We start from the raw sequence: 25,198 nt of genomic DNA, 5'->3' as shown, positions 1-25,198 counted from the left end.
CATATTTTTGGATTTAAACATATTTTCTGTCGGAAGCAACGAGCATGTAATAAGCACGGTGTAACATGCAAGTCATCCACTGAACAAGAGCATGCATGACTACAGGCTATGATGTTAGGTTACAAACATTTTACATAGTATGCACTCATCCATTGCTGTATACTACTTCATCGACTGTTTAACTGCTCGGTACATATTGAAGCCAATGTGATATTTTACATTTAAGAGCAACAATAGCCTCTTCAGTATGTAATGCTCTTTCACTTCTTTGCACTAGGCTTATCTCCGTTTCCAGGCGTTGGCTCTAAAATTTTTTTCGGTCAAGCTTGTGTAGCATTAAGCATGCATTTTTGGTGATCCCGACAGAGTCCGTGCGACGCACATTCATATACATGTACAATGAGCTGTTCAAAACAGTTTGATGGGAGGGCTGTTTACAGTGTATTTGCGGTAACAGGTATTATATTTCCAAGTCTGTGAGCCTGAAGGTTTAATGCTGCATGTGTGTTGATGGTACGTGACGGAGGGTGCATATTGCGCCTCACCTCTGTTTTATGTATTCTTAAGCGTTCGAAATTCAGATGAGACGGCTGTCCTCGGGTTCATCAAATGTCATGTGCATGGAGTGATGGATGCTCCTTTACGCTAAATGCACGTATTCTTGTAGAAACGCACTGACTAGACACCATCCAATTTGTAACCATGGCTATCAACTGGTTGTTATGCTCATGCCAACGAGTTTTCTCTGAGTCATCTTGTCGGCAGATGGCGTGCTTGACAACAGCGCAACAAGCGAAGGTGCCTCCCTCCCAAGTCCCCCCGAAAAAAAAACTTTCTTTTTTCTGCTCCAGGAAAAAATGGAAGACGAGTACAAAAGAAACGAAAGGGAAATATTCAAATACGATCCCTCATTGGTTTAAAAACAAGTTAACCGGTTGCCCTATGCGTTTACTACCGCTGAGTTGATATGAAGCGAGGTGAAAAAAAAAGCTAGTAAATCTTATCATATCTCACACGAATAAAAAAGAAAAAAATTTTCTCGTTGTCTGGCGCATATAAATGATCGTTTTGAGTTCGTGTCTCTGTGCTTTATCCCTTCTTTTTTCAAACCCTCCAAAACCCAACAACAGCAGATTCTGAAAGGGCGAAATGCCTATACCTGTTGCTGTACCGTCCTCTACGCTAGATCATTGCAGCATTTCAACTTCTGATGCCACCAGAAAACTCATTCAAATTATTCTACGTGCTCGCCTGGGTACCCAGTATGGGTGCGCACAGGACCACCTTGACATTTGTTGCTTTGGTCTGAAGCACCACCATCTCCAGCGCATTCGTGGTAGCTTTTCAGTTGTCGTTCATATTCTCCAAAAGACCAACAACGCCACTAACGATAGCGGAACTTTGTTGGAGCGCTGGATCATGTCTTTGGATCCAACAACAACGACAACAGCGACAACGACGACGACAGACGAAACAGATGCCATTTTGCTACTCCAAGCGGTTTATTCCCACACACGTCTCATGCCTGTCCACACGCTGCTTTCCAATAATGGTTTGAAAAAATCCGATTTGGCTGCCATGATCACCGTCGATGGGTATCGTTGTTATTCACGTTCCTGTCCTCCAAACACCGATTTCCCGCATAGCGCACATATCAAAACACACCAGTTTCTTCCCAAAGGCCGTGTCAACCTCAAAGTAATGTATCTGGATGCTCATGCAGATGAGCCATCGGTTCCATGTGGTGTTGCCATGCGACGCTTGTCCCGCCTTTCGTTGTCCGCCATTGAAGATGATACGGTAACAGCAACGACAGCGGTGCATGAACATGATCAAGACCAGCAGCAGCAGCAACAGCATGACCAACAGTATCAACAACACAATTATCATCATCCATTTGCTCAGCAACAACCACGCGAACCACCCTACCTTACAACACCCATACCACCTACTAAAAAGACATTGTCAGCAAGCATTCCCATACCAAACATGCAGTATACCCATCATCATGGCCTTGTTGCCTATTCCACCTCCCCCTCCCCCTCGTTCGGTACCCGTGCTCCCTGGCTTGCTGTTCCACCGACACCGACAAATCATCTTCACCATCAACAAGGACGACGTACATCGTGGACAGCCGACCACGGTGGCTCACTTGTAGGCAGCTATGAAGAATCTCTGCTAAGTGGACGCATGTCCGCCATGCCATCCAAACCCATTCTGTTCCAAGCACAAATTGGCGTGCTGGGCAAAGAATGCAAGCCTTCGCTTCGATGTCCACCGCATCGTGCCATCACATTTCCTGCGTTTTTCTACGATTTACAAGACCATGTACCGCCCTATGTAGGCACCGTTGATTTGTTACCTCCTTATCGTCTGCCACCTAAAGGCCAACTGCAGGTGGTGATCAAAAACCCAAACAAGACGGCCGTCAAGTTGTTCTTGATTCCATACGATGTGTCGGATATGCCAAAAAACACAAAGACGTTTTTGCGCCAAAAGTCTTATGATGGCCATTCGTTGCGCTATGCCGTCCAGGTCCAGCTGTGCAGAACGGAAAAGAAACGTGTTTATCTGTACAAGCATATCAGAGTTGTGTTTGCAAACAGGATTGCGGATGCTCGAGAAAAGCTAAAGGTGACCTGTGAAGGACCTCAGGAGCGTGGGCCGTTGACAAGGGCGGATTTGGACTTGCTTGGTACATTATGAAATGTACGTCGTTGTCATTATTTCTCACACACACATATACCTTTCATCTTCCATCGCTAACCCCTCCCCCTTTCTTTCCCCTTCCCTCTCCTCATTCTCTATTTCCTATCTCTCCCCAATAAGTGAATTGTACATTTCGAATCGTCTGTCTGTTTTTTTTTAACTGTATATAAATGACTGCTATATCTCATTTGAAGTATTATACTTGATACTATGAAGAATATGTTACATAATGAGTGCACGCTAAGTTATATCATATACTTCATCATACGTAGGTATGTCTTCAATCAATCCACGCCCTTGTATGGCTCGAATAATCCTATAAGCTACATAGTTTTAAAATTGGTTAATTAGGATAACTGTTGGGTCATCTTCAATAGAATGTAAGGCTCTTGGATTTCGTTTACTCCACCTTCACTTTCTGTATCACAGCCGTTCCAGACACTCTATCCTGACGATGCAGCGTCATGCGCAGCGAGTCAATTTTCGCCTATAATTTGTTATCCAATCTCAGAGATTCACTGACAGGGAGTCGGATATCAGTGTACATAAAAAGAGCACTGCACTGTTGTTACATACTCATCATTGTCATACACATATGCATTGCCTCGTTGTCCATAAGGGATCGTCCTCCGCACATGTTGGGCTGCTGAATCTCTGGCAGCTAAATTGGATAATGTATGCAGGTTCTCGTATTGTTGGATTCGAATTGACAATGCATCCACATAGAGCCCTTGCATGCCACGGCAAAAATATGTCCGCTTCCTCGTTTTATAGCATCATTCACACAGGAGAAAATGGTATCAAGTACATGAAACTGACAGTGGCTCAGATTTCCATGAGTTAGTGGACCTTCTGAAAATCCTACGAAAGCCAATTATAATGTCTTCCTTTAAACTCGATCAGATATTTTATACCGCGCGTGTCTAATTTTCTAGCGCATTGTTGCGAACCATGTCAGATTGCCAATATTTTTGTGTATCCTCGATACAAAGATCATAAAATGATGGCATTGGCTGGACTTGAGCATTAAGGCAATCATGTTGGTTCGGTGACTTTGCCTTAATGAATTTAAGACGAAGGAGTTGTGTGATTGTTTATTAATGTCGTGCCTACATCGTATTACGTACTTCAGCTTGAACTGGCATGTTTTGTCCTTTCCTCGTTCCCCTCCTCCTCCTCCTCCTCCTCCTGCTGCTGCCGCTGCTGCTTTCGCCGCAACATAGCGACTGATGCATCTAAATGATGGCTTCCTCTTGCTCCTGCAAAGTAAATATCATCGGCATTATCGGGTTCGTAGAACTGGAAGCCCGCATTCACTTTGCAAATCGTTCGTAATTATTGACGGAATAGCAACGTGTGATGTGTTCATGTGGGCCGACGGCGATAGCTGCTTTCAGTAGGGATGTTGTTGGATTTTCAGATAATTTTGACGGTGCAGCTATTAGCGAAGAATAGATTGATGAGAGGCTGTTGCTGAACATGAGTCGATCCCACCAGCGGCTAATACAACGGTGCATCCGGCACTGTACTTATTCACGCTTGTAGCTGCTACTAGAAGATGGGCATAGTGCAATTAGCGAAATAGCTTGTCCAATTGAGTGGGCTTTTTTTTGTCAATACGATGGTTGCCGTTTGGGCACACCATAATAGCGGTATCACTTTGTAGTGTGGCTGAGAAAATTCAAGACACACACGAATGTGTATAGATTCCGGTTCCATCATTTTTGAGACATACGCAACAACAAGGAAATCTGCTTCACAGTCGTAGATAACCTTGTCGTTGTTGTTGTTGCTGTTGTTCTTTGCTGTTATGATGGTAATTACTTGGCGGCAAGAGGTGATTATGTAGCTCGGCGGTGTCGAGCTTCTGCTGGTGAGGTTATATCATTGTTCAATCATGTCGATTAGAAGCTGCTACCTAGTTGGCATGAAGCTACGCATGGATGTATGAATAAATAACTGTGTCCTACTTTAGCTACTTTAAGGCTCGGCTGATTTGTTATAAATGGAGCTTATATATTCAAGATTATTCGTCACGCTCAACATAATCGTCATTACTGGTATCAGCACGGTCTGATGATACACAGGCTTGTAATAACGGGTTAGTTGGATTGAGCACTAATTCGGTGAATCCACTTTGATGATCATCCTCATTTTCTTTCGCTGCTGATGTCTTGCTATTACATTTCTTCTCGCGTATTTAATAAAAAGTGGTGGCCTCAAAGCTTGTTTGTCGTCTTGCTTTTTGTCGACAGCGAATCGAGATGACTGTACAAATGGTCAAATTCATTGATATCGATTGTCCAGCCATGTAGCGCTAAGCCAAAAAAAATACTTTTTCTCGCTTGAATTCAGTATTGCAGAGCGAAGTCAAATGACAAAAGCTGAACGATATCGAGAAGGGTTTCTGCCAATCAATTTTAAGTGTAATGTGCGACATGATGTATTATATATGTATATCGTCAAGAAATAGAATAGATGTTTGTCAAATTTTTTAATGAACTGTGGAGCAAGATATCAACTTTGCTGACAGATTTGATCATTAAATCGGGTAGTTCTTTCGCTAATCCATGCTTGAGATGTAATGATCTCGAAGTGCTCGAACAGATTCTCTGTTGGAACAACAGCCAGGATCTCCGGTCTCTTATTGACAGATGAGTAGCAATATGAGCGAAAACTCTGTATGCCCTAGCGATTCGATTATATGATATACGCCACAGCATAAAATATTCAACTCGCTCGCAAATCATTCCTTGTTGGCTACACTGTAACAATCGAGTGTGTTGTGGAGAAATCCTTACCGTATTTGCAGTAATCACTCAAGAAAACAAAAACGCACGGTACGGGCTTGTATTTCGCTACCATATTTTTCTTCATATCACTAGAAAAAAAGAGGTAGAGTATCAAAGACTTTGATTCTCGTGCCTGTAACACAAAAAGACCGCAGCAGGAATGAATTAAAACCGCAGTCAGTGAAGGCTGTGTAGGATCTTTGCTCTTTTTTTTTTGGCAAAGCCTCAAGAACACAAATATGACAACATCAAGCGAAAGCAGACTATCTTCTTCCTCAACGTCAATATCTTCGTCGTCCTCTCGGCAGCAGCAGCAGCAACGCAATTCTTGGCGCCAAAATTCACCGTCAAGCGAGCCATCAGCATCCCCTCCATTCTCCATTGACCAACTCTCCATCTTTGCTCGACGAGCATCGAGTTCCAGTATAACCATTTCTGCTCTGACACAATCATTCCAAAATCAGCGAGTACCGGATGAGCAAGAACGGAAGCAACGAATGCACGATGCTGCTCATCAAGGTTATTATTTCTCCAAAAAAAAAAAACCATGGAATAAGCAAACAAAACTGACTTTGTATCTATAGTGACGACAGGCGTAGTAACAACAACCCAGCTTGCATTAAACGATTGCTCAGTCGGATTATATAGGGTGTTTGACCATATTCAACGTAAAATACCTCAGATTGTCGATGAGAAAAAATGTTTACGCGTGACCCGAGAACAAGTCGATACAGCTACGGAGGATATTGTGGATGTTCGCAAGGTGGTTGCAGAAGTGGAACGTATTGAGTCTTTTAACAATATATCCGACATGATTAAATCTTCATTGACGATAGTCAAGGTTGCAAAACAAAGACAGCAAGTGCAAGCGCAACGACGAATTAGTGGACGGATAGGAAGCTGATAATACTTTAAGTATTAGAAGAATATATATACATATACCTTCTTATCATGTCACTCATCGCTCCATTGATTTGGTGGAATGCTATCACAGGGCATTACACCGGGTAGAAGGGACTGGATCGTCTTTGACCTGGTACCTCACATTATCAGACAAAATGTAACCTCATGTTGTGGATCACGAAATGTCTTTTATTCTTCTGGTATTTCTGCTAGTGGTGCTGTTAGATCCAAAGATGAAGAATATCTATTAGGGAACATAGATTGTCAACCATCCGTTGTTGGATTGCTTGTTTTTACGACCAAAAGCATACCGCTGTTGCCGATAGAACACTCGGTAGTCTGTTGATACATTGCTACTTTCATAATCAATGAGCGTTCGCTTTAAGACGCAGTCTTAGTAAATAGAATAAACTCTATGCAGATCTATTTACACTGATCGTTGAGTGATAATCAAAGAATACCAATTATTTTCTCTAGCTATTATCAATATATGTGCGTATGCGAACAATGATTTAATACAACATAGCCAACAATTGTAATCGTTACGAAACACGAACCTTGTCGGGCTCTATGATAAAGAAGACCCGCATGACTTACATAGAGCGTATCCCTGATTCTACATACCACTCGCTGATCAAAGTTTTACTTTACAATAAGACTACTGCCTTTCTCATCTCTCGTCCACTCGGGGGAGCTTGGTTCACATACACTGGTAACACTCGGTAATGTTTTCTAGATACAAACGATTCCTCTGCCGTTTCGTTCCATGCTGTTCTCCGAAACAGCTGACGTCCGTATAGTAAACACATAGTGTCCCGGGAGATCTCAACAAAGAGAATCGTACATCACATTATCACTAAACAGTGTATCAGCGATCGATCATCCACATCGCTATATTTTCTTTCTGAATAGCATTTGAATATCAAATTGTCTTTCGTTCCTCGTTTCCGTGATGTGTGTTTATTGTGAGTTTCGAAAACTTATAGATGTGAAAACTTTCCTGCTTGGTAGGGTCATTTGACCATTATTTTATTTATATATAAGCGACGGGACGAAGAAGGCCAGCGGTTTTCTTTCCTACATTACATTTACATCTATATTCTTTTTTTTGTACCATCGATACAGTGATCGTAAATACAAAAACCAAACGGCTTAGTATATAGTTAAACCTCCAAGCAGATGCGCTGCACGTACTATACAACGGATGAATTCTATCACGTATTGGAGATAGTTCTCGGGCTTTACGAGAAAAGGTCATGGAGCGATAATGCAATAAGTTTTAATATAACGAGCGCTTTCACGAATAGTCTGGTCTGCCAATGAGTTTCTCTGTTCTTTGACTATTGACTAAACGGTCGTTGTTTACATTTTGGAATAGTATGACACGTCCTTTTGCTTGTTGCTACAAGCAACAAGTAGCGACTTTGCAACAAAATCATAAGTTGTCACTGGCGCCAAATTTACTGTACAATTTTTGGTAAGCGCTTATTTGCTATACATCCTTTACGTAAGCATAACATTCAAGGCAATAATTTACACCGATTGCTATATTCGCTTGTACGTCCCTACATGCTAGATTTTCCTCTTTTGTTATTGTCGCATTAAAGACTACTCCAAACAAAAGTACTAGGTCGCGCGTAGACACTACTTTGTGCTCGACCAGATCGAAATACTAATAAATACCAGGCATGACTATGGTAGGTGCAAGAAATACTCATCGAACTGACACGGCCACATGCACATGTGCTGAAGTGATACAACATTGTCTTCCTCGTCACTGAAATTAAACACTTGACTTGCAGATTTTGGTAAAAATGTAACTGCGGAGACCCTGAAGCTGTCTACATCTCTCTCAATCGTACACGCACATGTACCAGTAGGCTTTTCAAGAAGTTGCATAGTTCGCTGCTAGTCTCATACTCACTTGTACGCACAAGCGCAAGTACAGCAGCAGAAGAGCAAAGGTGGAAAGCCTGCGTTTCTCTGCGAATCTCTTATAGAAGTAACTCGTTCTGCACAGATCATATGACAGTTGGAAGCAACTTAATGATACTCGCTCCTCAGTCATTCAGAGACTTTAAACAGGTGATGATGCTCATACTTACGCATCACTTATGCTCTATACGCCAACATAGCAATTTGCATGGGGGCAATCAAAAGTAGAGAGAGAGACCACTTTCAATTGCAGGACTAACTACGGGTGCATTATTTCGGTAAGAGCTACATTGTTTCCTACAGATTGATTTTTGTGTACTGCATTCATAAATCTAAAAAAGGAAAAAACCCCTCCTAATCGAACGACGCAACATTACATATGCGTACACTGTTATAGGTTGGCAAACAATGCATGGAAACAAACTCGATAAAAGTGTTTGCAGAGCTGCCTTGTGCACTTAATCCTTGTGCTTTTCTTCAGGTAAGTTTGTCGCTGTACTGCTTTGACGAGACTGAGAGCTAGCAGCAAGGATCCGTTCCTTTTTTGTGCCGTTAGCTCACTTCAGTGTAGGCTTCTGAGAAGTCGCGCCGTGTCCTTGGAATCACAAATACACGATTAATAATCATTCTGATCTACCAAGGGTTTACAGAAAAACGCATATTGTGTTACGCGAGCGTTTTTAATATAGCAATACAAGGACATATTGATATGATATTCCAGGCAATATTATTAATACATACATTAAAAATGTAGAAGTGAATTACCCTTTTGCATCCTGGTTAATAAGAATTCAGATCGTCCCTGCTGCAGCACAAAAAGTGCGACCTGTGTTGATAGGGAGCAACGAGATACTCACAAGCGTGGCTGACGCAGCATCATAAATATGGGGTTCCCGCGCCAAAATGGGGGTGTGGAGGGAAGCTCCTGAATCATGTGCGTTGGAGCATAGCATAGCACATCTCGTTGAGCGAAATGCAGCTTACAGGTATTACACTCTCTAAGACTAAAATCGTAAAAAGATTGATAAATGCGTGTCGATGGATTTTTTTTGTCATAAATGTAAATATAAAGTAAAAATGGTTTAGCCCTTATTGTTTTTGTGCAGCTTTGTACATACGCGAACAAGAAATAATAACTTAAACTTTCCATTCGCAGCTTTCCATTCGCAGGATTTTTCCCCGTGGACCGCAATTTTTCCTAAAAAAGGACTAGTAGAATAGGGTGATACAGAGGTAGCAGTTGCTATAGCGACGCTAAGACCGAAGCGATCTTAAATGTATAAGAGAGGCAAGTATTACACATATCATTTCAAGAGTTGACGAAAATTAACGCGCATCATCATTGCCTCCAAAACCATCCCTGATGATTTTCGTTGCATCACAGAAAAGGGCATCCACTGATAGCCACAATTCTGCCTTTTTTTGACCAAGGGGAAGCTTTTGATAGCGCGTACGCCGGTAATAGAATGGGGAAGCAAAGCATCAGAGTATCGTACACATGTGTCAGCATAAAAGCAATTAGCGCACTAGCAAATCTGAAATTTCATGTGGAGCATTGCTTTGTTCTCGATTAAACCGATAAATGCCATGTAAATAGTCCTATGCTACTGTCACGATATGTCTTTTGGAACCCCTGCCCTCATCCCCCCTCATTTGACGACAACAAAAGAAACGAAGAGCTAGAAGCTCCCTTTTTTCATCAAATCATGTCGTTGTGTAACACTGAGGTCGGTCCAATAGCTTGGGTCGATGTGGTGTGATGGCAAGCGTTTCATATGCAGCAATGCGCGGTTCCGAATCGAGATGACCATCGGTGGGCCCATGCATGGCGATAAAAAAATTACCCCCCAAAATATTTCCGTTCATACGGTCGTCTTGGCCATTTCGTAGAGATATACACCCTTTCAGTGGCTTCAAATGTAACGCGGCTTGTTATAGCTAGAACGTAATATGCGCAAGTTTGCTGCATTATTTAGGGGATAAAGAAGCCCTCGATTCTCGATTGACCAAGATCACCCACCATATCTTTCTCTTTTAAATTCATTTCTTATTGGCTTTGGTAACAGAACACGCATATCCGCCATTAATTTCTAGCTAAAATGGTTTAATGAGCTTAGAAGAGAATAAAACATCTTGCTTCAATAAGAGTTATATCAAAAAAAGAAGCAATGAAAATTTATAATGAGCAAGCCATTCGATTGCAGATGACCGAGACGGCGCACAAACTTAAACCACAGGATACAACTTTCCTTGGCACTGCAACCACGAGAAAATTGCGTGGTTCGCCTGTGTGCACCAGATGAGGTCACATTATTATCTCGATAGATCGATACATTGTGAGCTTAGTCAAAACTTGTTGTCATCTGGCCTACTAACGCTAACTTCACTAGATATATCCCGTATCGTCATTTGGGGGAGGGATTTGAACCTTGTACCATAAGGTGGCCCTGCATATATACTCGGTCAGGAAACACTGGCATATATGTACAGTGATTGTGCCAACTTGCCTTATTAATCGAGGCCACCTCGCTTTGCATTAAACAAAGACATAGGCCTGAGCGACCCCCGTTATGTTTGTTTAGAAAAGATGCTTTGTCTACAATAAGAGAGTGTATACGACATCCATCATTCGCCCCCAATAGAAATCATGGTCAAAGTAAAAGTAAATAATGAAAAACAACTTTTTTTTGGGTATTACATACAAACAAAAATACTATTACAAAGGGCTATATAGAAATATCTCTCTGTATGGTCGACGCAGCAACAGCGGTTATGGCAAACCCACTCATTACGTGAAAAGCTTTTTGCAATGATTTTCCAAGCACGTCCAATACAATGTTTTGTATCTCTGGCTCTAGTACATGCACTTTACTGATCGATGTCCGAATGAAATGTATCAACTATGAACGTAAACAGATGTCGTCGTTATTAGTATCCTATATGCCGAGCTAAAAATAATAATAAAAAATTCCTCAATTGCTTTACCTCTTGAGCTTCAGGACCATCTATTCGACCAAGCAAAAGTGTCTTCAAATTTCCTTGTACGACGGCAGAGGAAACTGCAGGACCCATTAGATTACCCATAAAACGACACATAGTCAAAACCACCATTGCAGAAGAGATTTCTTAAGTAGCAATAAAAGAGCAATCGTTAGTTCCTCCGATGTAGTTATACTGCTACTTTGGGCCGTAATTTCTCTTACCTTCCTGCGGTATATCTGCTCCTACTGCAATGACGCTTCCAACAATAGCAGAGCCGGCAAAAAATCCTTCCAATGCAATACAAATTACCCCGACTGAAAAGGGCACAAGCAGAACCATCCATCGACTGATACAGTACAATGCTATAGCATAGAAACCAGCCGATACAGTCAGGTAGTTTCTAAAGTGTCCGCTGTATCGAATATATTGTCCGGCAGCCGAGCATCCAACAGGAATTGGAAATGCCTCCGCCATCGCCCAGAGCCCTGCCTTTGACGTTGTGAATTTTAAGATGCCCTGGTCATTTTGATATGTCATGTGGAAAGAGGTCAAACGTGTTTCATTAGGCGTACTAGTAGCAGTTTCTGTTCCTGTTATTGATCTACTGTAATGTCACACATTACCATGAAGAACTGTGGCACCAGACATATGGTGGCGCTGCTCGCCACACAGATCAAAAGCATACACAGGGACGCGCCACACACATTGCGGTTAGCAGCTGTCGTAGGCGAGATGATAGGATTCTTGGCCCATCGGACTTGATGGAATCCAAACAAGACAAATGCAGTGATTGAAGTGGTTATCAACGAAATAATTAGGATGTCACTCCAATCGTGTGTATTGCCGCCTAGTAAGAGTCCTGTCGCAAGGGTCACGTTGGCTAAGGCCAGTAAAGCAGCACCAAGAAAGTCAATCGAACGCAGTTTCTCTCCCAACTTGGCTGTCGCTGATGGTGCATTGTAGTTGTTCATTTGGAATATAAATATATATAACATCCACACGAAAGGAATGATATTAATCTTGAAACAATATCTCCATCCAAATGTATCGGTGATCACTCCTCCAATGGACGAACCTAGGGCAACACCAAGCTTTTTGTATGAGAGCAGAATATGGTTAGATAATAAATCCACTTTTAAATATGTGGGCCCATGCCATGGAATCGTATCGGCGCACTTACAGTTTGTATTGCTCCTGCGTAAGATTGATATTGGCTGCGTTTATTGGCAGGTACAAGATCGTGAATAATAATGTTTGCCATCAAAGTGAGTCCACCTCCACCAAGCCCTGCTACAATTCGGGCAAGGATCAATTGGTTGAACGTTTGTGCCGCGCCACATCCGATCGATCCAATTAGAAACAACGCGTTGATCGCAACCAGTATGACTTTGCGTCCAAATATATCGGATAGTTTTCCCGCTGTAGTGAGAAGAAAACGAAGGTTACCAGATAAAATAAGAGTGCTGTATTTAAATGACAGAAGAAGCGTTGATATTCAAGCTTTTTATTACCTAGTGGCATAGTCACGAGCGTTGCTAAGGTGTATGCACTATGAATCCATGTAGCAAGATTGGCGCTATAAAGTTACACCAGTCAATATGTGCATAAGTTTGATTAACCAGAGACTAATACTTATACTTGAAAATTAAAAGACATACCTTTCAAATTCACTACCAATTTGACTCATGATTATTGAAACAATTGATGCATCAATGCAAGTAAGGCATACTCCGATGTAAACACTAGTAATAGATTGAGTTTGATTCATATGTAGAGCGTCCATATCAAACAATTGTTTTCACAAACCATATGATGATAGTATTTAGGCTAGCTTTTCCGCCCAAAATATATTGTGTTCGTAGCTCCTCTGGTGCAGTATCGGATAATCTTCCTTGACGATCGTCAATGCCTCGTTTGGGCACGTTTCGCGAGTATATGCTTGTATATGATCGTGTACTAGACGTGTCTTTTAACAACGGCTCTGCTGTGGTAGTGTCGCTAGCAGCGTATGCATATGCTGATTCTGTAGTATTGACGCTTTCAGACGATGATAGAATATCAATCGTATCGTCGTTTGACGTTACGCTCTTATAGCAGCTGGATTCAGCGATATTCTTGACCGGCTGCTGGTCTTCATCTTTAAAAATGTGCATATAGGTATGAGAGAAGAAAAATAAAAGAAGAAGTTGGGACAAAGCAATAAGTGAATAGAAAGATCAGAATATAGAATAGATTGCCACAGAGAAATCAAAAGGTATTTTCTGCTGAAACATAATATAACCCGTATACACAACAGTAAACAATGACTGGTGTGGCAACTGGGTTTCTAAAAGCATTGATGTATTGCGGTACGTCATGACATAGTGGCAATATAACTGCGAAGATAAATAAACATAATCAAGATGTGTACTTTCTCATAAAGTTAAGGAAGCACTACCCAGTACTGAATTTTTTTTTGCACTTATTATTTCATATTTATCGTGATCTTTTTCACTTTTGCCAATTACTATATTATCCGAAAACATAAGCTGCTAGAGCTACTGCTTTGCTGTGATTACGTTTCCCTTTAGATTTGTTCGTCTTAACACGCAATGTTTGTTTGCTATCCGGTAATGTTTGTTGTTGTAAGGCCGCCAAAACGATGCTTTTCCACAAATGCCATTGGTTTTTCGGTATTCCGCTGCACCCAGCCATTAGATCCTGCAAAATGCCTGATTCTGCATTTCTGCCGGATCGAATAACCTGTGTTCTCTCACGCAAAAGGCAGCCTAAGTATCACTATAGCACGCTGTTAATTAGTCTTTTAACGTCGCTTGTTGAACAATTGTTTATGATTTAGTAATTTCACCATCCCAAAGTTTCGTATATATAGAAACTATGACGATGTTGACGCCAGAGAGAAAAGGAGTTGCAGTGATGGTTTTATATCGAGTCAAACTTTGTATTCTCCGTATATAAGTAAAGAATTGTTCACACAACATGTAATGACTATGCACACAGTTTATATTTGGTGTACCAGGAGAGTTTCAGGTTTCAAAGCAGTAGATGCCACCCTGAAAAAACTAACACAGTGCTCTCATGAGTGTTTTGCAGACGTAATGTTGTAAAATAAAGATACGTATGAAGATGACAGATAAATATACTGCAATGTTTTGAAATTTTTGGCATGCGGAATGCAAAAGTAGTACTTTGCTCCACATTTTACGAATAGCACGATACAACAGTGTTTTATTCTTTCATCGATTTTTGTACACGTCGAAAAGATCTGTAATACGAAGCTTTTATCTCGAGCGCTTCCAATATATTACTGTTGTTATCTAACGAGATATCCTCAGAAACAACATCAATAATTTACAATATAGCTATGCTCTAGACCACATAATTCTACCTTGCAGGATGCTTCACTAGCCATTGTTTAGAGAAAATGATATTGTAGCAATATGGCTCTCTGTATATCTCTTCTTCACTATATACCATCAAAGTTTCTATTAAATGTGATCTATTCTTTGAAAAGCTGCTACTAAAGTCATTGGATTTTTAAATAGGTATGTAGTTCATATAGTGTGTTTAAGAGCTATACTTTCTATTGTTTTATTCTCTTCGTCTACTATGTTGAAATAGGTTTCAGAAGCACTATGTCATTATGAAAGAAAAAAATGGTATACTCTAATGTCCGTACAGTAAAGTAGCCAAGAAGTCATGAATAGTCTTCTTGATAATGCTGATTAGTACAAGAAATAAAAAAATTGGTGGAGCGAAGCTTTTTTTCGATCGTTCAACTTATAGAGACATATGCTAACATATGTAGCATGTGACAATATGTACCGCAAATCTGAAAAAGAGAAGGATTTGCTACTTTTATGCAAGCAGCACGAATGCCCGAAGCTTATACCTTAAGCTATACTACATAATCAACACGATGGCGTACACAATGAGCTCATATGGTGCACCGACACGTTATTGATATATTTGCGTTCAAACTGATAGCAAACAGTACACAGTTGTCTGAAAATTAAAACAACCCATTCATTGGTTCTCTTCCACCATATTATATGTAAGTATGTACTGGTGAGTGCTTGTCTCATAACTGTTGTCGTTGTAAAGTACAATTGACGAGATGATAGATATATTCTCGTATTCTTTCATGCATCGGCTAGACACTATGCAATGGCGATCATCATGCCAAAGCCTTTCAGGTATCACAAAGAGCTTCCATTTTGTTGTATATAAGGAATAAAAGGTTTCCCATGGCAATCAGGGACAAGCTTTTTTTAGTATAGCCTTTTGTGTTACAAACGGGACGATTTCCCACTCAAACTGCCCGCGCGTAAAGTATGTCGTGGTCACACAGATCGAATGATCAGGTGTTTACTGTAGCACAAGGGTGTTCTTTTTCTCTAAAGCCATATAGCACAACGCATCCGAGTTCCAGTTTAATGTTGCTTAAAACTATTGGGATTTTTACCAGATGCAAGCTTTACCTGTCCCGTGCATTTTAAAAACCATCAGTAGTAGCATACATATAAAGAGAGAGAGGTTGATTTCCTTTTAACGTACACTGAGAGCTGGAAGAAAAGAATGGGTCTAATCGGACATATGTGTATGCCCCTGGCCACCACCATGTGCAACAAACAACTTTTCAAACGAAGGCTTTTAGTGCTGGTAAATAAAAGAAACTTGGTAAATAAATACGCTCGGAACGTGACAGGTAGGTGTCTTCACCGATGCAGCACACAGCACTTCTCAGTATCAATTGAAGATTGTCTGCACTGCATTGAAGTGCTATACAGACAACAGAAAGCCAAGGAAGCCGTATCATATACAGCAAAAGCAAAGTACTGAAGCATATGCCATTCTACTACACGACCGGTTGGTCAGAATACCAGCGCACGGGGACAAGGGGCATATATCGGAACGATTGCATAATACGTTGGAAGAGGTTATTACGATACCCAGTTAGTTCTAGTTTTCACATCTTGCCTGTGTAGAAAATTCTAAAAAAGAAATGGCTTCTCTTCCGCTGTAAAGAGAAATAATCGTTATTTGTACATAGTAAGGAGACCAGGCCGTGTTTTCCTGGATGATGGTCTGCTCAATATGCACAATAAATGTAATGTACGCGATATTCACTTGGGTACTGTCGACTTTTACAACGACGGCTTGACACAATGCATTTACTTCGATGACCCCTGAAAAGGCAATCAGAGCTAGCTACTTTTCGAAAACTGATGCCTTGCCTCATCCGAGGGGCGGGGGTAGGGGTAGGGGTGGGGGGAGAGCACCCAAGACCTCATGACCCTGCACATGCATCAACTTAACAGAACAGGGCCCATGTAACCGAACAAAAAAGTGGTTCGAATGCTAGCACACCCCTTCGGCGCAATAAATGCTTGGGGGGAGGCAAGGGTGGGGAAGTACCCAGTACAGTCAAGTCAGAGAGAGAAAAATTTTAATCGATTCCCAAACTAGTCAACTAAACCTAGAAGAGTGGTTTGTATAGCACCACAAAGAAGAATGCACAAAATACAGGCTAAAGCTTATTGCGTTTCTGGGGCCACCGATGATGACCAAGCCTTATTATTACCTAACACACGAGGATCATGACACTATCAGAAAGAATCTGGAAGGGAGATCGATTTGCGTTCACCTCATATAACGTTTGTGACAAGATTCGTATTATGACTGGTCCAAGCACACGTTATACATTATACACAGCGGGCTAGTACAGATTCGCCGATGTGGATACAAATGCATATGATGATCTGTGCGCATAGCTCTTTTTTCCCTCTGTTATTATTATTATTACACCAACCCTTGGAGAATATCATCACGAATATCACTTCATATAGTAGATGCATTATCTCCCTTCCATTCCCCTTCACTACGTACGCGTTGCTACTCATCAAATTTAATTGATGGGATGTATTGCATTTTTGACAACAGAGCAGAGTATAAATCATTGCGTTAGCATGGTTAAGGAGACCCCGCTTTGTACTGTCAAGTTTTTCTTTTGAAGATTTTTTAATTTGCAAATATTGAATATCAGTTATATGCATCTGGCGCATGTTCTTTTGAGCTGCTGATCGCTTCCTCCTTTTAGATGGAACGAGCCAAACCGCTGAATAACGTGCTAGCGCTAAACTTGAATAACTAACTAACTAAATAACCAAGCATCCATCCGCAGATGCTTGCTGCGCTGTGACGGACCACCACCATAGCGGTCGTTCGGCGTAACGTTACATAAGTGATCGTGATGAGCCCATTTGTTTACAACGTTATGTATGAGTGGCATTGATGCACGATGGTAACACTTGCTACGTAAATGAAACATTGGCACCCAGTGGTCAGGTAAGTATCCGGAAATCTTATTATTACGGCAGCAGCACCATAAGGTATACACAAAATAAGTTAGCTGTGAAAAAGTACCACAAGGTAAGCCAAGTGCGTAAACACTTCCTCCCCTCACATACCAAGACCGGATACGCGTTTAAATTTTACGTGCGTCAGAGTTTCGGAAATTCCACCTAATACTTTGAAAAAAAAAGCATTTAGGAATAAGTCTCCTTATGGACCCTTTTGTGATGATTTACATCCCAGGTACAGGAAAACGAGTGCATTGACTAATTTATAAGTTTCTTAATACTACTGTACCAACATTGGAATGAAGAAAAAATAAAGTGAATGCTTGTTGGATGGTTGTTGAACGCACGACTGTGATGTATGCTTTATTATTTTCAATGACAGCTTCCTAATGTATCTTTTTTTTTCACGCATTATTTGCAATATACAAAAACGATCGGTCTACTATAAGTCGTATCATACATACATGCTGGACTACTCTTGTTGAGTTGCCCCTGACCCGTAACCCGCTCACTACTTAAACATGCAGCGAGCGAGAATCTGTGCTTAATTCTTTCTTCTTTACTTTCCCTTCATTTCATTATATGCCTCTAGGCTCCCAGCAGTAATAGCACTATGACCAAGAAACGTATTCTTCACTGCGAGTTTTGCTTCAAAACATTCACACGTCCAAGCGCTTTACGGCCACACCGATACACACACACGGGTGAAAAGCCGTTCGCATGCCATGTGTAAGTTTTCTTCTTCACTTTTACTATGTGCGCGTTTGCTATGGAGTAGTAGCGACAAAAGAAAGAGAGAGAAAATAACAGAAGCGTACTCACGTCAAACGTAAATACAGTCCAGGTTGTGGTCGACGCTTTACCGTCATTAGTAACCTACGTCGGCACTACAAAGTTCACGAAAGGCGACAGTTCCAACCCGTCTTTGCCACCTATGGCGAGCTTTCTGCGTTCCTTTTTGCTTACTTGTGTCAACAGCAGCAGCAACAGCCAGGTGCCTATCCCAATGGTCTCCCTGCCCCTCCTTCTGGTTCGGTTATTCCCCCAAGCGGCTATGACCTTCCTTCTGTGGGCAACCAAGCGACATCATCGGCTTGCTTTTCACCAGTGTCATCCACAGCAAGCACACCGCCAAGTCTCGTGAACACGACCAATATACCCCAAGACCTGCAACAACAGGAAAGCCAACAATACCAGCATCAGCATCAGCACCCGCATCCGCATCCGCATCCACATCAGCAGCAACAACAACATCATCAGAACCATTACCAACATCATCAAGCTCCGTCTACTTCCACGGCTCCACTGCTACCAAGTACACAGCCAGTAGTATTAAGCGACAGACAGCCTCATAACCAACAACAAGTTGCAAACATTCCTATCACTGCTATCAACAGCGCTAATAGTATCACCGGTAGTCTATCTACAGCAAGCAGTTCTCCCCCTCCGCTCCCTACACCACTTTCCAGCACCACTTCCATGGACTCCAGCTCTGCCCCATTCCATTATCCTTTCGACGAAGCAGCAGACGTTGCCGAAAAACCTATGCTTGATAACGAAGAATTCATGTCGTGGATACTCTCTCAGCAGCAACAAAAACAACATCCAACCACTCCTTTCTATGACGATCCTAATACCAACATGTACTCGAACTTCTACTGTTCGCAGTAGCTCCTTAATACCTTAGTTATGTTATGTTAATACATTATGTCGCGTACTTTTTAAGATAATGAAAAGTTTTGTTTTGTTTTTTATTCTTTGAAAAAGAGAAGAGTTGAATTAGTTGATAAGAAAAAAAGATAAAGTTGAATGACACACATCCATTTTTTACTACATACGATGCTTCTGATATTCCGTTTCTTTAATCCTTCTCTGGGGCTCCGCGACACACATGTGATGTTCTGGTGTGTGTATATACATACAAAGCTGCTTTATGTGTACAACATTCAAATTACTGCGCCCGTTTAAAAATGAAAGCCGCTAGTTTCCTAACCAACGATCTATGGTTGGCTTCAGGATTTGGTATAAAGAACCAAGCAATAAATATAGTAGTGGACATTGCCAACGTCAGCGGAGGCATTGCCTTGACTCCAACAGCACCAATAAGTACACCTGTGATGTAGGGGAAAAGTGCCGACCCACCACTACCGAACTGTATGCGAGTAAATGAAAGATATTGGTCAGCAATAATAATAAAAAAACAGGAACAAAGTGCTGGCATATTATGAAACAGAAGAAATGACATACAGCAGAAAGAAATCCTACAGTGGTTGCATAGAGATGGCATGGTACAGATTGCTTGGCAACAGACAAAATCGTGGGAAACAGAGGTCCAAGCACAAAACCAGATAGTACTAGCGCCACTGCATCCACCGCCACTATCGGAATGACCCAGAACACGACGCACATGCCAATCAAGATGGCAATGTACACGTAGATCATGCGTTTTTCACCCAGCTTCATTGTCACGTAGCCCAAAATGAGTCTGCCTGCAGTAATCCCTGCCCAGTAACAGGACATTAAATGGGACATGAACTTTTGATCGTGGCTTCGTTCGGTAATTAGAAAAGTGTATGCCCAGTCGCCAATGGTCACCTCAATCCCAACATACACCAATAAAAAGAATGCTCCAACATAAGCAATGGGGTAACGGATCACTTGAGATAGAGCATTTCTTTGCGCGTCTTGTTGATCTTGGTCGCCTAAGGAGGAGACAGCTGTAGTACCGCTGCTGGAAGAATGGATTGACTGGTTGGAGCGCGTTGAATGTACGGAAGGAGTACGACAACAAGAAGAGGCACTTGGCTTTTCTTGTTCTTCTTTGCCGGATACTTTTTCGCCATCCTCTTCGCTTCGTCCAAGTTCAACTGCGGTAGCTTCGAGATCAGGTTCAATGCCCACATGTCGTCTGCGGTCATCCTGATCTTGCTCCTCTGCGATTTTCAAGTGGCGAAACGAGAATATGCTGGTGATAAGGTTGACCACCGCGAAACTTGAAAGTACGAGATAAGTGTAGTTCCAGGGTCGATATTGAAGCAGGGCGGATGCAATAAGTGGTCCAATCAATGCACCGAGACCGAACGAAGCTGCAAAGATTTTCCACTCTTTTTAATATCTTACCCTCACAATAGAATACAATACCAGCACATACCATGCAGAAAATTTAGCGTCATTGTTGCATTCGGCAGTTCACCAACAACCACGTTTGCGCCAGATTGCGTGAGTGCCACGCCAAACCCAACAAAAGCGTAGAATATGCATAGTACAGGGAAAGGTGGCGCCATCAGTAGCATAACAAAGCCAATCACGAGGGACGTTGCACCGATGGCGATTGTCTTTGATTGGCTCAACTTCTTTATAATCAATCCGTTTAGCACAGCAGCTTTTATAGTGATATATGTATTTTTGTAGTTAGTTGCAAGTAATTATTGATGCTCGTTTGCTGATCGAATGTATATTTATGAGGTGCGATACGGTTACCTATTGCAAACCCGGCTGCATAACATAGAAACACGATTGAAACAATGGATTGATTCACATTATACCAGCTCTTCATACTCGGTAGAATGATGCCCTACACAACGCAAGAGAATTTGTGTATGAGTAGCGGTAGCAAAGGGCGTGTATCGATGATTCCTTTTAAAATGTAATCGTAGTTGTATCGTACAAGGTTGCCATCATTGATTCCAGTGAGAAATTGGATAAAGAAAGATTGTAGTAGTGGTGGCAAAACCGGCCTTAGCCAGGCATGGCGCCTGGTCTTTGAAACACCATTGCTGTCATCGCTAACAGTTTGATTGACTTGTAGCTCTTCTTCCGGCGCTGACATGTTATATAAAAGTAGAAACCAAAAGTGAAAAAGAAGGGGCGGCTGTAGATGTGCAGAATGATGTGAAGTACGCAGAATTAAATACAAATCCTTTCAGAAAACCAAAGGCAAATTTGAGACATTTCATGTCTGGATAGATGTATTTGCACTCTGATATGGACGGAATAGTCACATCATCATATACATATAGCTTTGATGACGACCCGGCACGTCACTAGACGAGGTAGCATAGTATTGGAAAAAAAAGGAGAACCTACATGTTTTTTATGATAAATTCTCGAGCTGACGGGTGTGGTGATTTGTTTGTTCTTTAATTGTTGCTTTGTCTTGATGATAGACGTATTTTTTTTTCTTAGTCCAGTGGATCTGGCAAAGTGGGATTTGAGTAGAGTTCTGCCTCCTGTTTAAGCGTACTCTGTCACTGGTATCTCCTATATAGAAAGCACTGTACAACGAACAGGAGTCCCACACGAAATGTGAGACAGGAGGAAATTCGGAGAGGTTGATGATGATGATGATGATACAGAAAAAACAAGATCGACAATGCAGGCACAGCATATCGATTGACGTAGATCAAAAATGAACATTGCATTTCTAAATATTTCCTCAAAAGTGATAGAAGAAAAAGATACTAAAAAAAAGCCAGGGCGTCGTTGTCATGTGGTATTACAGAATTAGTGTGATAGACTATATAGTAGGAAAGTAAGAGACACGATGGAGAAGTAGGAGCGGGTGGGGACAGATTAGACATACAAGCTAGTTGGCCTGTAGTACACATAGTAGTAGTAGTAGTATGCAAAAAGGTTATTTAAGCCTAAAAGAGATCGCCGCAGTTAACATCGGAATGCATTCTTCAATTCACGAAGCGTTGCTAAAGCTTCGACAGGGTCGCTCTTGCCAGTGATCAGCTGTATGGTTTGCTCGTTCACCCGTAGAAATGGATTATATGCTTTCTCCTGCGCTATTGTTGATGGCACCGTGATTTGCTTGTCTTGACACCATGCCCATTTTGCCATCAGTGCCTCGTTGTGGGGTTCAAGTGACAGAGCAAACTTTAATAGAAGTTACCGTTTTAGATCATGTCATTACACTTGTGCATTTTTTACCCGTTGTCTTTCCTTCTTTTACCTTTAAATTGGTCTTGGTGTATTCGTGGCCACAGTAAACCCAGGTATCATCCGGCAGCTTGCCAAGGACGTGAAACAAATTACGGTACATGTCCCGCGCGTCACCTTCAAAGAACTTGCCAATGCCAGCCACAAACAGTGTGCTGTTATATATATCTCATGATTACTATACCAGCCCATTGTTCCCGATGATACTATTGCGCACAAAAAGGCCATATTATATCTCACTCACTCTCCGGTGAACACCGCCTTTTCATTCGTGCTGTGATCCGTGACAAAGTAGCAGACGTGACCCTTGGTATGACATGGCGTGTGAAGAGGCGTTACTACCAATGTACCAAGCTTGAACTCTTCATTATCCTTGCACACAAAGTTGATGTCTGGGATTCTTGCGTCTGCACCACTGACAGCAAGTCCCGGCTTCTTTGCTACATGTGTAATACAATCCCATCTTCAGCGATAAATAACAAACTCCACCGAGATGTTCTTGTGTTACTCGGATCCCACTTTATAAACTAAAAATGGCAATAAAACATAGCGAACCGTTTTGCCGGTCATAAAGTGTTTATTTACCTACTAGTTCGATATTGCCTCCACAATGATCCCAGTGGTGGTGCGTAACAAACACACTATACGACAGGACTATTTAGTTGTTGCTATCCCTGAATGAAAAATGGACCTTGCTGCCGTCCGGCATATCGAAAATACCTGGTTAATTTGGCACCTGTTTGGCTCACAACATTTAGAATTTTGATAGGATCGACACAGTCAATAACAGCGGCTTCTTTCGTCGTGTCATCGATGAGAATGTAAGAGTAGTTGTCTTCCAAGACCTGGATAGGAATGATTTTCATGTTGTGCTTCTTTGGTGTAAATAGTCAAACGCAAATAAAATAAGAGATAAAAGAGAGAAAAAAAGGAGGCCGCAGGACTGTAAAAAATCCTTATAAGGATTTTATGTCTTCGTTAGAAAGTTCTTTTGAATAGAGGGTCCGCAACAGCAAGTTTTATTCTATGAACGTTCGAAGGGGAAAATAAAGCGTTCGCTTTGTACACAAAAACACTCTACTCCTGAGTAAGAACTTTCTTGAACCTGAACCATCATGCTGATGTTGCATCGACACTGGGATCGGTACATGGTTCACTTTGTTCTTCCTTTCAGCTATCCTGAATGTTGTCCCCAAGGAGACAACAATGCTGCCATTGTTCATCAGTTGCACGCTGCTGGCTACCGAATGCTCAAATGATCTTTTGTATACAGTTACAATTTGCGAAATATAGACAGTTTATATTGAAATACAACAAGTATGCTTGTCAATTTTACTCGAGGCAGGCGCGGTATTAACGGACCTTTAGGGAACATCGCCGTATAGCCGATTAGATTCTTCTCAGCTTGATTCTACAATCGGTACGGATAAGCTTGAAGCATTCATATCTTGGATCGGCCTGTTGTAAGGCTGCGGAATATGTTAAGAATTGACTCCCCTTTATTTGCTTTTTGGCGGATGGCACGAATTGACATTAATCGATGGATAGTGGTACGAACTCCTTCTGATGGTAATCTATTAGTAACAGAACTGGGAAAGGTTGCTGCTATACAATCACTACTACTACTACTACTCAATTGAAAATCTTACAAGTTCCCAATATCTTGCTATCCAACGTAATTTGTAATAGATTAATCATCAGTCATGACAGCTATATCCTTTCTCCATTGGTCTACTATGTGACACTTTTTGTAGTATGCCCGATGCAAAGTCAATATTCAATCACGCTCATGCACTTCTTTACATGAACGGAACATATCAACGAAGAACATTCGATAGCTTTCAACTCCTCTGGGATTCTATTTACTACTTGCACGAATAGCATGGCTGTTTGTTCGTTCCACTAAGCTTTTGAAAAAATGTTTAGTTGAAAGTTGCACCGGCGTCTACGTCGTCGGAAGTTTGAAACGCTTTTCGTAGCCTTCAAGAGCCTTTGAAAGCATTAAATCACAAAACTGAATTTCGAGACGGTACCAAAAATGTTACCGGCTTAAGTGTGGCGTAATTGATGATTACCTCCATTGTTTGGAATCACTGACCTAAAAAAACACCTGCTAACAGTAGGTGTGTGCATTTCTTGCTGATTTTTTTGTTTCGTACTTTTTAGCTCTACGAAAATGTCAAGTTTATATAAGCAACAAGTTTACATTTGCTGCTTTGTGGATAGTCAGTCATTCACCGATGAGATCATGAAAGTTCTGCTACTGTATAACACATGCTATCGTTTCATTTTCAATGCGACCAATTGCTGTAACGATGAGATATGTAGCGTTAAATTGCGTTTGGCCATTCTTTATGCAGGCAAAGTACATGTATGCCATTTAGTCGTCCAGTAGGCGCAAATAAGTATATGTAGAGCAAATGATACTGCTCTTTCGCACAATTGACTTTTTTTAAGGGCAAGCCCAGAATTGACGGACACTTTGCTTGCAGATTACTGCCTCTACCATAATATTGATGCAAGTACGTTACTGTTGCAATAACCGTATCTTGATACTACAAAGAAAGTAAG

At 41.4% G+C, this 25,198-nt stretch overlaps 7 protein-coding genes across 7 annotated transcripts; 4 read left to right on the top strand and 3 right to left on the bottom strand.

Annotated features, from left to right (window-relative positions):
• Positions 1 to 450: 450 nt before the first annotated feature.
• Positions 451 to 978, top strand: BDB00DRAFT_839457 (uncharacterized protein; the record flags this gene model as incomplete). Its single annotated transcript, XM_053124699.1, has 1 exon — positions 451 to 978. A coding segment is annotated over exon 1 (259 nt), but the record flags the coding sequence as incomplete, so codon positions are not given.
• Positions 979 to 1,009: 31 nt separating this feature from the next.
• Positions 1,010 to 2,903, top strand: BDB00DRAFT_839456 (uncharacterized protein). Its single transcript, XM_053124698.1, has one exon. It carries the CDS (start codon positions 1,150 to 1,152, stop codon positions 2,704 to 2,706), a length of 1,557 nt encoding a protein of 518 aa, XP_052976331.1. The 5' UTR covers positions 1,010 to 1,149; the 3' UTR covers positions 2,707 to 2,903.
• Positions 2,904 to 5,740: 2,837 nt separating this feature from the next.
• BDB00DRAFT_875650 (uncharacterized protein) lies at positions 5,741 to 6,405 on the top strand (the record flags this gene model as incomplete). Its single annotated transcript, XM_053127381.1, has 2 exons — positions 5,741 to 6,020; positions 6,086 to 6,405. The coding sequence occupies 2 exons, from the start codon at positions 5,741 to 5,743 to the stop codon at positions 6,403 to 6,405; spliced, it is 600 nt and encodes a 199-aa protein (XP_052976330.1).
• A 4,862-nt stretch (positions 6,406 to 11,267) lies between these two features.
• BDB00DRAFT_769414 (major facilitator superfamily domain-containing protein) lies at positions 11,268 to 13,089 on the bottom strand (the record flags this gene model as incomplete). The annotated part of the gene is made up of 6 exons (XM_053119815.1): positions 11,268 to 11,464; positions 11,543 to 11,837; positions 11,945 to 12,412; positions 12,502 to 12,740; positions 12,833 to 12,897; positions 12,980 to 13,089. 6 exons carry the CDS (start codon positions 13,087 to 13,089, stop codon positions 11,268 to 11,270), a joined length of 1,374 nt encoding a protein of 457 aa, XP_052976329.1.
• A 5,019-nt stretch (positions 13,090 to 18,108) lies between these two features.
• BDB00DRAFT_567849 (uncharacterized protein) lies at positions 18,109 to 18,590 on the top strand (the record flags this gene model as incomplete). Its single annotated transcript, XM_053117891.1, has 2 exons — positions 18,109 to 18,412; positions 18,523 to 18,590. Coding segments are annotated over exons 1-2 (184 nt in total), but the record flags the coding sequence as incomplete, so codon positions are not given.
• Positions 18,591 to 19,634: 1,044 nt separating this feature from the next.
• Positions 19,635 to 21,558, bottom strand: BDB00DRAFT_918151 (major facilitator superfamily domain-containing protein; the record flags this gene model as incomplete). The annotated part of the gene is made up of 5 exons (XM_053128724.1): positions 21,164 to 21,558; positions 20,835 to 21,065; positions 20,640 to 20,769; positions 19,931 to 20,414; positions 19,635 to 19,835 (listed from the first exon to the last, which is right to left on the bottom strand). The coding sequence occupies exons 1-5, from the start codon at positions 21,237 to 21,239 to the stop codon at positions 19,635 to 19,637; spliced, it is 1,122 nt and encodes a 373-aa protein (XP_052976327.1). The 5' UTR covers positions 21,240 to 21,558.
• A 542-nt stretch (positions 21,559 to 22,100) lies between these two features.
• BDB00DRAFT_918147 (beta-lactamase-like protein) lies at positions 22,101 to 23,493 on the bottom strand (the record flags this gene model as incomplete). Its single annotated transcript, XM_053128723.1, has 5 exons — positions 22,101 to 22,564; positions 22,641 to 22,782; positions 22,872 to 23,067; positions 23,213 to 23,268; positions 23,348 to 23,493. The coding sequence occupies 5 exons, from the start codon at positions 23,491 to 23,493 to the stop codon at positions 22,346 to 22,348; spliced, it is 759 nt and encodes a 252-aa protein (XP_052976326.1). The 3' UTR covers positions 22,101 to 22,345.
• Between the last annotated feature and the right edge of the window lie 1,705 nt (positions 23,494 to 25,198).

Source organism: Zychaea mexicana (genome assembly GCF_025766255.1).
Source record: "Zychaea mexicana strain RSA 1403 chromosome Unknown BDB00scaffold_76, whole genome shotgun sequence".
Lineage (NCBI taxonomy): Eukaryota > Fungi > Mucoromycota > Mucoromycetes > Mucorales > Lichtheimiaceae > Zychaea > Zychaea mexicana.
The sequence above is the reverse complement of the archived record's forward strand: the minus strand, read 5'-3'. Positions and strand labels throughout refer to the sequence as shown.

Bases quoted from the DNA above. Each gene is read 5' to 3' on its own strand.
- BDB00DRAFT_839456 (XM_053124698.1), top strand. From the start codon at position 1,150: ATGCCTATACCTGTTGCTGTACCGTCCTCTACGCTAGATCATTGCAGC.